At 67.1% G+C, this 13059-nt stretch overlaps 2 protein-coding genes across 2 annotated transcripts in view; both read left to right on the plus strand.

Annotated features, from left to right (window-relative positions):
* LOC123369149 (zinc finger protein 287-like) overlaps positions 1-3800 on the plus strand; it is a 36613-nt gene extending 32813 nt beyond the window's left edge. Inside the window, exon 7 of the mRNA XM_045014510.1 lies at positions 2574-3800. Coding sequence (XP_044870445.1) covers positions 2574-3110 — 537 coding nt within the window. The 3' untranslated portion in view covers positions 3111-3800. The remainder of the gene's footprint in view (positions 1-2573) is intronic.
* A 3056-nt stretch (positions 3801-6856) lies between these two features.
* Positions 6857-13059, plus strand: LOC123370088 (septin-1-like). Its single transcript, XM_045016326.1, has 11 exons — positions 6857-7477; positions 8004-8094; positions 8623-8709; positions 9532-9655; positions 10353-10487; positions 10695-10812; positions 11386-11487; positions 11599-11698; positions 11953-12118; positions 12477-12558; positions 12725-13059. The coding sequence occupies exons 1-11, from the start codon at positions 7475-7477 to the stop codon at positions 12803-12805; spliced, it is 1089 nt and encodes a 362-aa protein (XP_044872261.1). The 5' UTR covers positions 6857-7474; the 3' UTR covers positions 12806-13059.

A 13059-nucleotide genomic window follows, 5' to 3' on the forward strand; every position in this document is an offset into this window, starting at 1 on the left:
CGGTGAATGGGGGGCTGGGGGGGCCCAAAGCCTGCTGGTGCCTGCACCCCAAGTTTCTCCCAAAGGTCGTCCCCCGGTTTCAGCTCAACCAGCCCATCCACTTCTTTCTGAAGCCTCCCACCTCGGCGGAGGAGCGGCAGCGCCCCTCCCTCGACGTCCACCGGGCCTCCTGCCTGCAGAGCACGAGACCTTTCCGGACGTCCCCTAGACTGCCCGCCCCGTCATCCTTTCCGTTCTGGCGCTAAACAGGCTCCACACGGAGGGTTTCTAAGTGGATTTGGAGGCTTTTGCCAGTTCCAGGACCTCCTACGCAGAGGGGTGGATTTGGGGGCGTTCGGCTCGATCGGGTGTCAGGACGGTCTCCACCCCGTGGGGTGAGGGCCCTTTTCCTCAAGCGCACGAGTGCCAACCGCAGCCGCCCTGCGTGACCTGCTGCTTTCGGCCAGAGGTCGGTGCGACGGGTTCCCTGGGGTGCAGCCTGGAACCGGGGCACCACTGAGCCTCTGACCCACCAACCTGGGCTCCCTCTCACACGGGGATGCTGGGACAAGCTGCAGACCCCTCCAGGTCCCGCACTCACCCAGCCAGGGACACACCCAGCTGAGTTACGTGATTTGATCTCCCAGCCACTCATGAACTGTCAATAGAGGGGATCCAGCCAATCCCCCCCCCCCCCAGCGCCCCAGCCTACGACCCCAGGGCTGAACCATCTTGCCCTAGTCAGGAGCCTGACCCGGGTACGTGTATAACCCCGTCCACCCCTCCCGCAGTGCGGCGAGGACACGCCCCAGCTCCTGTTCCTGAGCAGATCTCCCAGGCACGTCAAGCAGAGCCCCCTGCTTTAGGTACAGTATAAAACCGGTTTATTAAGACAGGTTTGAAGTGATTATAAGTAATAAGCATAAAGATCAAAGTTGGTTTCCTAAGAAATAAGGGTAAAATCGCAATCTGAGTTCTATGAACTAGACAGGATTTGAATCAAGCCGTGTCTTACCCTGATGGTCTAGTTCCTTACTACACAGGCTGGGATTCTCCTGTCCAGCCTGGGCCACCTCCCCTGTTCAGACTTTGTTCTCCAGACGTGTTTCCACGTGTTCAGTTGGAGGTGGAGAGTGAGGCCAAATGGTGATCTCACTTCCCCTCTTCCAGCTCGCTGGAAAGAGCCTTTGCTACGGCGGGAGTCAAGCAGCCTCCATTGTCCGTGTGCTCTCTCTGAGAGGCCTCCACTGTCCGTGTGCTCTCTGAGAGGCCTCCACTGTCCGTGTGCTCTCTCCGAGAGGCCTCCACTGCCCGTGTGCGCTCTCCGAGAGGCCTCCACTGCCCGTGTGCGCTCTCCGAGAGGCCTCCACTGCCCGTGTGCGCTCTCTGAGAGGCCTCCGCTGTCCGTGTGCTCTCTCTGAGAGGTCTCCACTGCCCGTGTGCGCTCTCTGAGAGGCCTCCGCTGTCCGTGTGCTCTCTCTGAGAGGCCTCCGCTGTCCGTGTGCTCTCTCTGAGAGGCCTCCGCTGTCCGTGTGCTCTCTCTGAGAGGCCTCCGCTGTCCGTGTGCGCTCTCTGAGAGGCCTCCACTGTCCGTGTGCGCTCTCTGAGAGGCCTCCACTGTCCGTGTGCTCTCTCCGAGAGGCCTCCACTGTCCGTGTGCTCTCTCCGAGAGGCCTCCGCTGTCCGTGTGCTCTCTCCGAGAGGCCTCCGCTGTCCGTGTGCTCTCTCTGAGAGGTCTCCATTGCATACAGCCCCTAGGACAGTCCTTGGGAGTGTGGATTCCTTTAATGGGCCACCAGCGTGTCTGGCTCCTCCACTGTTGTACCTGAAAGGCTGGTTGTGGGTGTTCCCAACCTCACAACGTATTTCAGTCACACACACACGGAGCAAAACGTCATAACTTCCCACCACACGATGCAACAGGGTGTTAATGTTCAACAGATCAAGACTTTTAAAGGGACACCTCAGAAGGCATGCACTGCACAAACCCTATCGTAATCCCATCGCCCCGGTCAGTATGGGGGTGCCAGGGTGTTGCTTTGGGGTACAGAGTGTCACAGTCGGGTGGCCACGCGGAGTTCGGCACATGCCTTGGTGCGAGGCTCTGCGACGGAGGTCTCGGCGGGCCTCCATCCTCTTCCTCACACCCTCCTCTGAATTGGCCCTGAGTGGAAGGCGATAGAGACCGTCGCTCGGAGGAGAGGAGGTCCTTGGAGATGTGTTGTCCCCTATTTGGATTCCAGCTCCGCCCTCCTTCCCCTCTGCCATGGAGCTGTTCGGTTCGCGGTGGGGAAGGAACTGGAGATGCGGTCGCAACGGACACTCCTTTCGAGTTCTGTGGCTCTGGACGCACGGCCCTCCGTGGAATACAGATCGGGACCACTGCCTCGAAGAACCTCCAGTTACAGGTACATAAGCGCCGCTTCCTGTCCCGGGGGATCAGTTTGCCCTGTTCACCCCCCAATCTCCTTTCTCTCTCTCCAACAGGTGCCGGGGCAGCCGCGTCCCCGACCCCCAGCCGCAAGCCGGCCGGCCGCTCCTACCAGTGCCCGGAGTGCGGGAAATCCTTCCGGCAGAGCTCGCACCTCCTCCAGCACCAGACCACGCACACGGGCGAGCGCCCCTACCGCTGCCCCGACTGCGGCCGGGCCTTCAGCCAGAGCTCCGACCTGGTGCGGCACCAGCGCGTCCACACGGGCGAGCGCCCCTACCGCTGCCCCGACTGCGGCCGGGCCTTCAGCCAGAGCTCCAACCTGCTCCAGCACCGGCGCGCCAGCTCCGGCACCCGCCCCTTCTGCTGCGCCCAGTGCGGCAAGCGCTTCGGCCGCAGCTCCCACCTGCTCAAGCACCAGGCCACCCACTCCGGCGAGCGGCCCTTCGGCTGCGCCGACTGCGGCAAGCGCTTCGGCCACAGCTCCAGCCTGCTCCAGCACCAGCGGGTCCACGCCGGCCAGCGGCCCTTCGGCTGCGCCGACTGCGGCAAGAGCTTCCTGCAGAGCTCCGACCTGCTCAAACACCGGCGCGTCCACACCGGGGAGAAGCCCTACACCTGCGGGGAGTGCGGGCGCGGCTTCAGCCAGCGCTCCCACGTGGTCAAACACCGCCGGGTCCACAGCCGGGGCAAGCCCTGAGGGGGCGATCGGGGGGGGTGAGGTGGGGGTGGATGAGCCGGGGGAAGGGAGATGGGGCAGAGGAGCCAGAGGGAGGTGAGATCGGGAGAAGACGGCCTATGGGGACAGCTACCACAGCTCCGGCCACCTGACCCCTGAGAGACTCTGGCGCGGGGCAGCCCAGGACACAGGAGCCGTGGGGCAGCTCACCGGGCTGCCCGAGGTGCATCACCGGGAGCCGGCTGGGCTGTTTTGGCCACAAGGAGCCTAGGACATGGGAGACGCCCCGCGGCACAGACCCCCCGACGGACGTGCCAGCCAGGGGGCTCTCGGTGCCGGCCGGACAGAGGCAATGCCCAGCGTCGGGGGAAGCTCGGGGCTCGGCAGCGACTCGGCCAAGGACGGAGACACTCGGCGGGGCGCTGGGAAGGGGATGCGGATGTCAAGTGGGGTCTCTGCCATGGGGGTGGGTGGAGGCAAGCTCCCAAATTCCCCCCATCCCCTCCCTAAGCCCCAGCCCCCCATCTGCCCACTGTACCCCCAAATCCCCTCCCAGCCCCCTCAGCTGCACCCTGTCCCCTCATCCATTCCCTGCCCCATAGCCACGCCCCCCAAATCGCCCCCAAACCCCTCAGTCACTCCCCCTGCCCCCTAAAACTGGCTGGGCCCACGGGTCTGAGCGGGGGATGGTCTGAGGGAGGAGGCGGGATACCGGGCTAGATGGACCCACGGGTCTGAGCGGGGGATGGTCTGAGGGAGGAGGCGGGATACCGGGCTAGATGGGCCCATGGGTCTGAGCGGGGGATGGTCTGAGGGAGGAGGCAGGATACCGGGCTAGATGGGCCCACGGGTCTGAGCCGGGGGATGGTCTGAGGGAGGAGGCGGGATACCGGGCTAGATGGGCCCACGGGTCTGAGCGGGGGATGGTCTGAGGGAGGAGGCGGGATACCGGGCTAGATGGGCCCACGGGTCTGAGCCGGGGGATGGTCTGAGGGAGGAGGCGGGATACCGGGCTAGATGGGCCCACGGGTCTGAGCGGGGGATGGTCTGAGGGAGGAGGCGGGATACCGGGCTAGATGGGCCTACGGGTCTGAGCGGGGGATGGTCTGAGGGAGGAGGCGGGATACCGGGCTAGATGGGCCCACGGGTCTGAGCGGGGGATGGTCTGAGGGAGGAGGCGGGATACCGGGCTAGATGGGCCCATGGGTCTGAGCCGGGGGATGGTCTGAGGGAGGAGGCGGGATACCGGGCTAGATGGGCCCATGGGTCTGAGCCGGGGGATGGTCTGAGGGAGGAGGCGGGATACCGGGCTAGATGGGCCCATGGGTCTGAGCGGGGGGATGGTCTGAGGGAGGAGGCGGGATACCGGGCTAGATGGGCCCATGGGTCTGAGCCGGGGGATGGTCTGAGGGAGGAGGCGGGATACCGGGCTAGATGGACCCATGGATCTGAGCGGGGGATGGTCTGAGGGAGGAGGTGGAATACCGGGCTAGATGGGCCCACGGGTCTGAGCCGGGGGACGGTCTGAGGGAGGAGGCGGGATACCGGGCTAGATGGGCCCATGGGTCTGAGCCGGGGGATGGTCTGAGGGAGGAGGCGGGATACCGGGCTAGATGGGCCCACGGGTCTGAGCCGGGGGATGGTCTGAGGGAGGAGGCGGGATACCGGGCTAGATGGGCCCACGGGTCTGAGCGGGGGATGGTCTGAGGGAGGAGGTGGGATACCGGGCTAGATGGGCCCATGGGTCTGAGCTGGGGGATGGTCTGAGGGAGGAGGCGGGATACCGGGCTAGATGGGCCCACGGGTCTGAGCCGGGGGACGGTCTGAGGGAGGAGGCGGGATACCGGGCTAGATGGGCCCACGGGTCTGAGCCAGGGGATGGTCTGAGGGAGGAGGCGGGATACCGGGCTAGATGGGCCCATGGGTCTGAGCGGGGGATGGTCTGAGGGAGGAGGTGGGATACCGGGCTAGATGGGCCCACGGGTCTGAGCCGGGGGATGGTCTGAGGGAGGAGGCGGGATACCGGGCTGGATGGGCCCATGGATCTGAGCGGGGGATGGTCTGAGGGAGGAGGTGGGATACCGGGCTAGATGGGCCCACGGGTCTGAGCCGGGGGACGGTCTGAGGGAGGAGGCGGGATACCGGGCTAGATGGGCCCACGGGTCTGAGCCAGGGGATGGTCTGAGGGAGGAGGCGGGATACCGGGCTAGATGGGCCCATGGGTCTGAGCGGGGGATGGTCTGAGGGAGGAGGTGGGATACCGGGCTAGATGGGCCCACGGGTCTGAGCCGGGGGATGGTCTGAGGGAGGAGGCGGGATACCGGGCTGGATGGGCCCATGGATCTGAGCGGGGGATGGTCTGAGGGAGGAGGAGGGATACCGGGCTAGATGGGCCCACGGGTCTGAGCCGGGGGATGGTCTGAGGGAGGAGGCGGGATACCGGGCTAGATGGGCCCATGGATCTGAGCAGGGGATGGTCTGAGGGAGGAGGCGGGATACCGGGCTATATGGGCCCATGGGTCTGAGCCGGGGGATGGTCTGAGGGAGGAGGCGGGATACCGGGCTAGATGGGCCCATGGGTCTGAGCGGGGGATGGTCTGAGGGAGGAGGCAGGATACCGGGCTAGATGGGCCCATGGGTCTGAGCGGGGGACGGTCTGAGGGAGGAGGCGGGATACCGGGCTGGATGGGCCCATGGGTCTGAGCGGGGGGACGGTCTGAGGGAGGAGGCGGGATACCGGGCTAGATGGGCCCATGGGTCTGAGCGGGGGATGGTCTGAGGGAGGAGGCGGGATACCGGGCTAGATGGGCCCACGGGTCTGAGCGGGGGATGGTCTGAGGGAGGAGGCGGGATACCGGGCTAGATGGGCCCATGGGTCTGAGCCGGGGGATGGTCTGAGGGAGGAGGCGGGATACCGGGCTAGATGGGCCCACGGGTCTGAGCGGGGGATGGTCTGAGGGAGGAGGCGGGATACCGGGCTAGATGGGCCCACGGGTCTGAGCCGGGGGATGGTCTGAGGGAGGAGGCGGGATACCGGGCTAGATGGGCCCATGGGTCTGAGCCGGGGGACGGTCTGAGGGAGGAGGCGGGATACCGGGCTAGATGGGCCCATGGGTCTGAGCGGGGGATGGTCTGAGGGAGGAGGCGGGATACCGGGCTAGATGGGCCTATGGGTCTGAGCCGGGGGATGGTCTGAGGGAGGAGGCGGGATACCGGGCTAGATGGGCCCATGGGTCTGAGCCGGGGGACGGTCTGAGGGAGGAGGCGGGATACCGGGCTAGATGGGCCCATGGGTCTGAGCGGGGGATGGTCTGAGGGAGGAGGCGGGATACCGGGCTAGATGGGCCCAAGGGTCTGAGCCGGGGGATGGTCTGAGGGAGGAGGCGGGATACCGGGCTAGATGGGCCCACGGGTCTGAGCCGGGGGATGGTCTGAGGGAGGAGGCGGGATACCGGGCTAGATGGGCCCACGGGTCTGAGCCGGGGGATGGTCTGAGGGAGGAGGCGGGATACCGGGCTAGATGGGCCCACGGGTCTGAGCGGGGGATGGTCTGAGGGAGGAGGCGGGATACCGGGCTAGATGGGCCCATGGGTCTGAGCGGGGGATGGTCTGAGGGAGGAGGCGGGATACCGGGCTAGATGGGCCCACGGGTCTGAGCCGGGGGATGGTCTGAGGGAGGAGGCGGGATACCGGGCTAGATGGGCCCACGGGTCTGAGCCGGGGGACGGTCTGAGGGAGGAGGCGGGATACCGGGCTAGATGGGCCCACGGGTCTGAGCGGGGGATGGTCTGAGGGAGGAGGCGTGATACCGGGCTAGATGGGCCCACGGGTCTGAGCGGGGGATGGTCTGAGGGAGGAGGCGGGATACCGGGCTAGATGGGCCCATGGGTCTGGCCCAGGGCTGCTGGTCAGATCCTTCTCTCTAGCTCGGTTCCCCCAAAGCCCGGGCCCCTCCGGGACAGCTCAGAGCCTGGGGCTCTGAGGCCAGCACCCCGCTGCAAGGCTCTGGGGGACTTTCCTTCGTCGCCGGCTGAGTGGGGCGCTCGGCGTGGGTCGCGCCCGGGCTCTGGGCAGGAAGCCAATAAATACAGGATGAGAGAAAAGGGCTCCCGGTGTGTGTCTGCCCCACGGCGCCCCACCAGGCCCAGCCAGGACTGTCGAGGGGGAGCGCCCCCTGCTGGGCCCCCCACCTCGCTCCCTGCAGCACAGCGCCCCCTACTGCCCCACAGGGGCCAGCCCTGCCGCCAGGGGAGCGCGGGGGGGTGGCCAATGGGAGGGCGGCGGCGGGCGCGTCACGGTTTCCTTTCGCTGCTTGGTGCGAGAGGAAGTGGGCAGAGCAGACGCGGCCAGGTGCAGCGAGAGCTCAAAGCAGCGCAGACGCCGCCATGGTGAGCACCCCACGGCGTATCCCCGGCCCCCCGGCCCCACTCCCCACAGCGCCCCCTGCTGGGCGAGGCCAGGGCTGGGGTAGCCGGGAGCTTCCCCCACAGCCTGCACCCCCACAGCGCCCTGCCCCCTCCCCACACTGCCCCCTCCTGGGCTGGGCTGGAAGCTCGGACTCCTGGGTTCTATCCCCAGATCAGGGAGGGGGGTGGGGTCAAGTGGGTTAGAGCAGGGGGGGGCTGGGAGCCAGGACTCCTGGGTTCTCTCCCCGGCTCTGGGAGGGGAGTGGGGGCGGTGGGTCAGAGCAGGGGGGCTGGGAGCCAGGACTCCTGGGTTCCCTCCCCAGCTCTGGGAGGGGAGTGGGGCTGAGTGGTTAGAGCGAGGGGGACTGTGAGCCAGGACTCCTGGGTTCCCTCCCCGGCTCTGGGAGGGGAGTGGGGCTGAGTGGTTAGAGCCGGGGGGCTGGGAGCCAGGACTCCTGGGTGGTGTTGCTGGCCTGAGGGCCCCAGACCCAGGCTCTCTCTGTCTCAGGATAAGGAATACGTCGGGTTCGCCACCCTCCCCAACCAGCTGCATCGGAAATCTGTGAAGAAGGGATTCGACTTTACTCTGATGGTGGCAGGTAAAGGGTTAAACCCCATGCACCCCTACAGCCCCCACAGTCTGACCCATCAGCCCCCACTCCCCTCCCAGAGCCAGAGAGAGAACCCAGGAGTCCTGGCTCCCAGCCCCACTGCTGTGACCCACCAGCCCCCACTCCCCTCCCAGAGCTGGGAGAGAACCCAGGAGTCCTGGCTCCCAGCCCCCCCTGCTCTAACCACCAGCCCCTGCTCCCCTCCCAGAGCCTGGGAGAGAACCCAGGAGTCCTGGCTCCCAGCCCCCCCTGCTCTAACCACCAGCCCCCACTGCCCTCCCAGAGCCTGGGAGAGAACCCAGGAGTCCTGGCTCCCAGCCCCCCCTGCTCTAACCCACTAGACCTCACTCCCATCCCAGAGCTGGGGAGAGAACCCAGGAATCCTGGCTCCCAGCCCCCACTCCCCTCCCAGAGCTGGGGAGAGAACCCAGGAGTCCTGGCTCCCAGCCCCCACTCCCCTCCCAGAGCTGGGGAGAGAACCCAGGAGTCCTGGCTCACCCCCGCCCCTCCCTGCAGGGGAGTCTGGGCTGGGGAAGTCGACGCTGATCGACAGCCTGTTCCTGACGGATCTGTACAAGGATCGGACCCTGCTGGACGCCCAGGGTGAGTGGGGTGGGGGGACGACCCAGGGGTGGGGGAGGGTGGGGGAGGGGTGTGAGGGGGAGGCAGAACCCCAGGGGGTATTGGGGGGTGAGTGAGGGGGGTGGGGAGTTGGGGGTGTAGTGGGGTGAGTGAGGGGTATGGGGGGTGGGGAGTTGGGGGGTGACCTGGGGGTGAGTCTGGGGGCACGGCAGGGGTAGGGCAGGAGCCAGGGGTGTACTGGGATGCGGCCGGGGTGTGTTGGGGCTGTGGAGTTGGGTGGGGTGGTCTGGGGGTGTAGTGGGGTGAGTGAGGGGGCTGGGGGGTGGGGAGTTGGGGGGTGATCTGGGGGTGTAGGGTGAGTGAGGGGGGTGGGGAGTTGGGGGGTGATCTGGGGGTGTGGTGGGGTGAGTGAGGGGGCTGGGGGGTGGGGAGTTGGGGGGTGATCTGGGGGTGTAGTGGGGTGAGTGAGGGGGCTGGGGGGTGGGGAGTTGGGTGATCTGGGGGTGTGGTGGGGTGAGTGAGGGGGCTGGGGGGTGGGGAGTTGGGGGGTGATCTGGGGGTGTAGTGGGGTGAGTGAGGGGGCTGGGGGTGGGGAGTTGGGGGCTGATCTGGGGGTGTGGTGGGGTGAGCGAGGGGTCTGGGGTGGGGAGTTGGGGGCTGATCTGGGGGTGAATTGGGGGGTGAGTCTGGGGGCACAGCAGGGGTAGGGCGGGACCCAGGGGCGTATCAGGGCCGGGGTGGGGCGGGACCCAGGGGCGTATCAGGGCAGGGGTGGGCGGGACCCAGGGGCCTATCGGGGTGGGGGCACCCTGTCCCCCCCGGCACTGACCCCGTCCCCCCCAGCGCGCATCCCGCAGACCCTGGCCATCGAGCGTCGCGCTGTGGAGCTGGAGGAGGGCGGCGTCCGGGTGAAACTCACCGTCGTGGACACCCCGGGCTTCGGGGACGCCGTGGACAACGCTGACTGGTGAGGGGGGGCGGGGGACACCCTTGCCCAGGCCGGTCCATAGTGGACTATATTGACCGGGTGGGGGATGGGGGAGGGCGGAGCAGTGCATTGTGGGATACGCTCACGAAGCCCCCTCCCTTCCTCTCCCCCGGGCCAGTCCCAGTTGGGAGCCCATAGAGGACTATATGGACTGGCAGGAATGGGGAGCTTTCGAGGGGGTGGCAGAGCAGTGCATTGTGGGAACCCCTCACCAACCTCCCCCTTCCCCTGGGCTGGTCTCAGCTGAGGGCCCATACTGAACTATACTGACCAGTAGGGATCCTGGGAGGGGGGAGAGGAAATTCGTGGGGGGGGCCGAAATTGGGAGAGTGGGGGTGGGGTGTGTCAGTGCAGTGCATTGTGGGACACAGGCTCTAACCCCTCCCCAGGCCTGGTCCCTGCTGGGGGCTGATACTGGACCATATGGACCAGCAGGGATCCTGGGGGGAGTTAGGGGAGGGAGGGGGGGCTGTCAGAGCAGTGCCTTGTAGGACACAGGCTCTAACCCGTCACAATGGGCAGCCCCAGCTGAGGGGTCCATACTGGCCTATATGGACCAGCAGGGACTGGGCGGGGGGAGAGGGGAGATTTGGGCCTGGGGGGGGCTGGTGGAGCAGTGCATTGTGGGACACTCACACTAACCGCCCCCTCCTCTGCTCCCCCGGGCCGGTCCCAGCTGGGGGTCCATAGTGGACTATATCGACCAGCAGTTCGAGCAGTTCTTCCGGGACGAGAGCGGGCTGAACCGGAAGAACATCACGGACGGGCGGGTGCACTGCTGCCTCTACTTCCTCTCGCCCTTCGGCCACGGGTACGGGGGGGTCTCACGAGGGGGTGGGGGGCTGGGACAAGGCAGGGGAGCTTTGGGGTGCATTGGGGCACTGAGGGGGGGCACTGGATTATTTGGGGGTCACTTGGGGACGTGGGGGTGCTGGGGGCATATAGGGGCCCTTGGTGAGCTGAGGGCTGTGGGGGGCACAGAGGCTATTTGGGGGCACCTCACTCCCTGCCCCCCCAGGCTGCGCCCCCTGGACGTGGCGTTCCTGCGGGCCGTGCAGCACAAGGTGAACATCGTGCCGGTGATCGGCCGAGCCGACGCGCTGACCCCCCGGGAGGTGGGGGCCATGAAGGAGAAGGTGAGAGTTGGGGGGGGCTTCTAGAGGGGGGCAGGCTCCCCCAGCCCCTGCACCCCAAATAGTGCCCCATCCCAACCCATAACCCCAACCCTCCTCCTGCACCCCAAATTCCCCAGGATTGCCACAGCCCCCTGCACCCCAAATTCCTCCCCCCGTCCTCACAGCCTGCCCCGGTGCCCCAGCTTCCTCTCCTTGCACCCCAAATCCCTCCCAATCCCAACCCCCTTCCCTGCACCCCCATATCCCTCCTCAACAGAAAGCCCCTCCCCCTGCACCCCCAAATCCCTCCCAATTCGAAGCCACACCCCAAATTTGCTGCTCAACCCCCCACATCCCTCTGCACCCCAAATTTCCCTCCATGTACCCCACTTTTCTCCCAATCGCAGCCCACATCACCCTGTACCCCAAATTCCCCCGATCCCCAACCACATCTTCCTGTACCCTGATTCCCCTGGTGACCCCCCCATCCCTGCTGAACCCCCCCAGGCCCCCTGCTTCTCCCACAGGGGTGGGGGATGGGTCTGTGTTGCTCATGAGGGTTTTGGGGTGACGCTTCCCCCCCAACACCCCCAGATCCGGCAGGAGCTGGAGGAAAACGCCATCAGCATCTACCAGTTCCCCGACTGCGACTCGGACGAGGACGAGGAATTCAAGGCCCAGGACACGGAGCTGAAGGTGAGAAGGGCCCAGCGCGGGTGGGGGAGGGGAGAGTTCTGGGGGAGCTACAGGAAAGGGGGGGCCCTGGACACCCCATAACCCCCCTCCTCTGCCTCCTCCCCCTCCCAGCGCAGCATCCCCTTCGCCGTGGTCGGCTCCAATGACATCGTCCGGGAGACCAAGGAAAAGGCCTTCCGGGGCCGCACGTACCCCTGGGGGGCGGTGGAAGGTAGGGGGCGCCGGGGGGCTCGGAGGGGCAGGGGGAGTGTAGCGGGGGGCTAGGGAGCGCTGGGGGTCAGCGGGGGCACCGGGGGTGGGGGGATAAGTAGGGGGTGCTGGGGTCATTGGCTCAGATGGGGGGGTCGGGGGGCACTGGGGCAGAGGGGGGTCAGTGGGGGGCGCCAGGGGCAGAGGGGGTCAGTGGGGGGCGCCAGGGGGACGCCGAGGGGGGAGCAGCAGCCCCACGACTCTGTCGCCCCCCAGTGGAGAACCCGGCGCACTGCGACTTCCTGAAGCTGCGCACGATGCTGGTGCGGACGCACATGCAGGACCTGAAGGAGGTGACCCAGGAGATTCACTACGAGAACTACCGGGCGCAGTGTATCCAGAGCCTGAGCCGCGTGGGCGCCCGCGACCGCGCCAGCCGCATGTGAGCCCGCGCCGGGGGGCAGCCGGGGGCGGGGATGGGGGCAGCGGGGATGGGGGCAGCGGGCAGAGCTGGGGGGCAGCGGGGATGGGGGCAGCAGGCAGAGCTGGGGGGCAGCGGGCAGAGCTGGGGGGCAGCAGGGATGGGGGCAGCGGGCAGAGCTGGGGGGCAGCGGGGATGGGGGCAGCAGGCAGAGCTGGGGGGCAGCGGGCAGAGCTGGGGGCAGAGCTGGGGGGCAGAGCTGGGGGGCAGCAGGGATGGGGGCAGCGGGCAGAGCTGGGGGGCAGCCGGGCTTGACATGAACCTGGGCACAACGGGGGCCACCCGGCCCCACCTCCCCGTGACCCATCTCCTCCCCCAGGAAACTGTCCCGGCAAAGCGCCACGGAGCTCCCGCTGCTGCCGCTGGAGACGGAGAAACTGATCCGGGAGAAGGACGAAGAGGTGAGTGGGGCACAGGATTTGGGGGGAGGTCGGGGGGGCCTGCCCTCCATTACACCCAGCCCCCGCCCCAGTGGGGCTGCATCCCAGCGCTGGCTGAGGGGTCCCCCATTCCCAGCCCCCCAAGCAGCCCCGTCTCACCTCTCCCCCCTTGTCTCGCTCCCCCCAGCTGCGCCGGATGCAGGAAATGCTGCAGAAGATGCAGGCCCAGATGCAGCAGAGCCAGGGGGAGCAGTCGGACGCCCTGTGAGGATTTCGGGGTCCCCCCGGCGGGCAGTACCCCCCACAGAGCAAGTGTCTTTTGGCCAGAGCAGCAGCAGAAGGGACGGGGGCGATTCTCTGGGGCAGCCTGCGAAGCAGCACTCGCAGCCCCCCAAATCCCTGCTCGCCAGAGCCCCCCAGGCTCCTACCTTCCGTGCCCCCCCAATCACCCCGTTCTCCCCCTTCCTGGCTTTGCCACTAACGCCTCCCTCAATAAACTCACCCCTGTGTTTGCACCACTGC

Source organism: Mauremys mutica, chromosome 4 (assembly GCF_020497125.1).
Source record: "Mauremys mutica isolate MM-2020 ecotype Southern chromosome 4, ASM2049712v1, whole genome shotgun sequence".
NCBI classification, from domain to species: Eukaryota; Metazoa; Chordata; order Testudines; family Geoemydidae; genus Mauremys; species Mauremys mutica.

Bases quoted from the DNA above. Each gene is read 5' to 3' on its own strand.
- LOC123370088 (XM_045016326.1), top strand. The intron at 11,699-11,952 runs GTAGGGGGCGCC...GTCGCCCCCCAG, and splicing joins CCCCTGGGGGGCGGTGGAAG to TGGAGAACCCGGCGCACTGC. The intron at 12,559-12,724 runs GTGAGTGGGGCA...CGCTCCCCCCAG, and splicing joins TCCGGGAGAAGGACGAAGAG to CTGCGCCGGATGCAGGAAAT.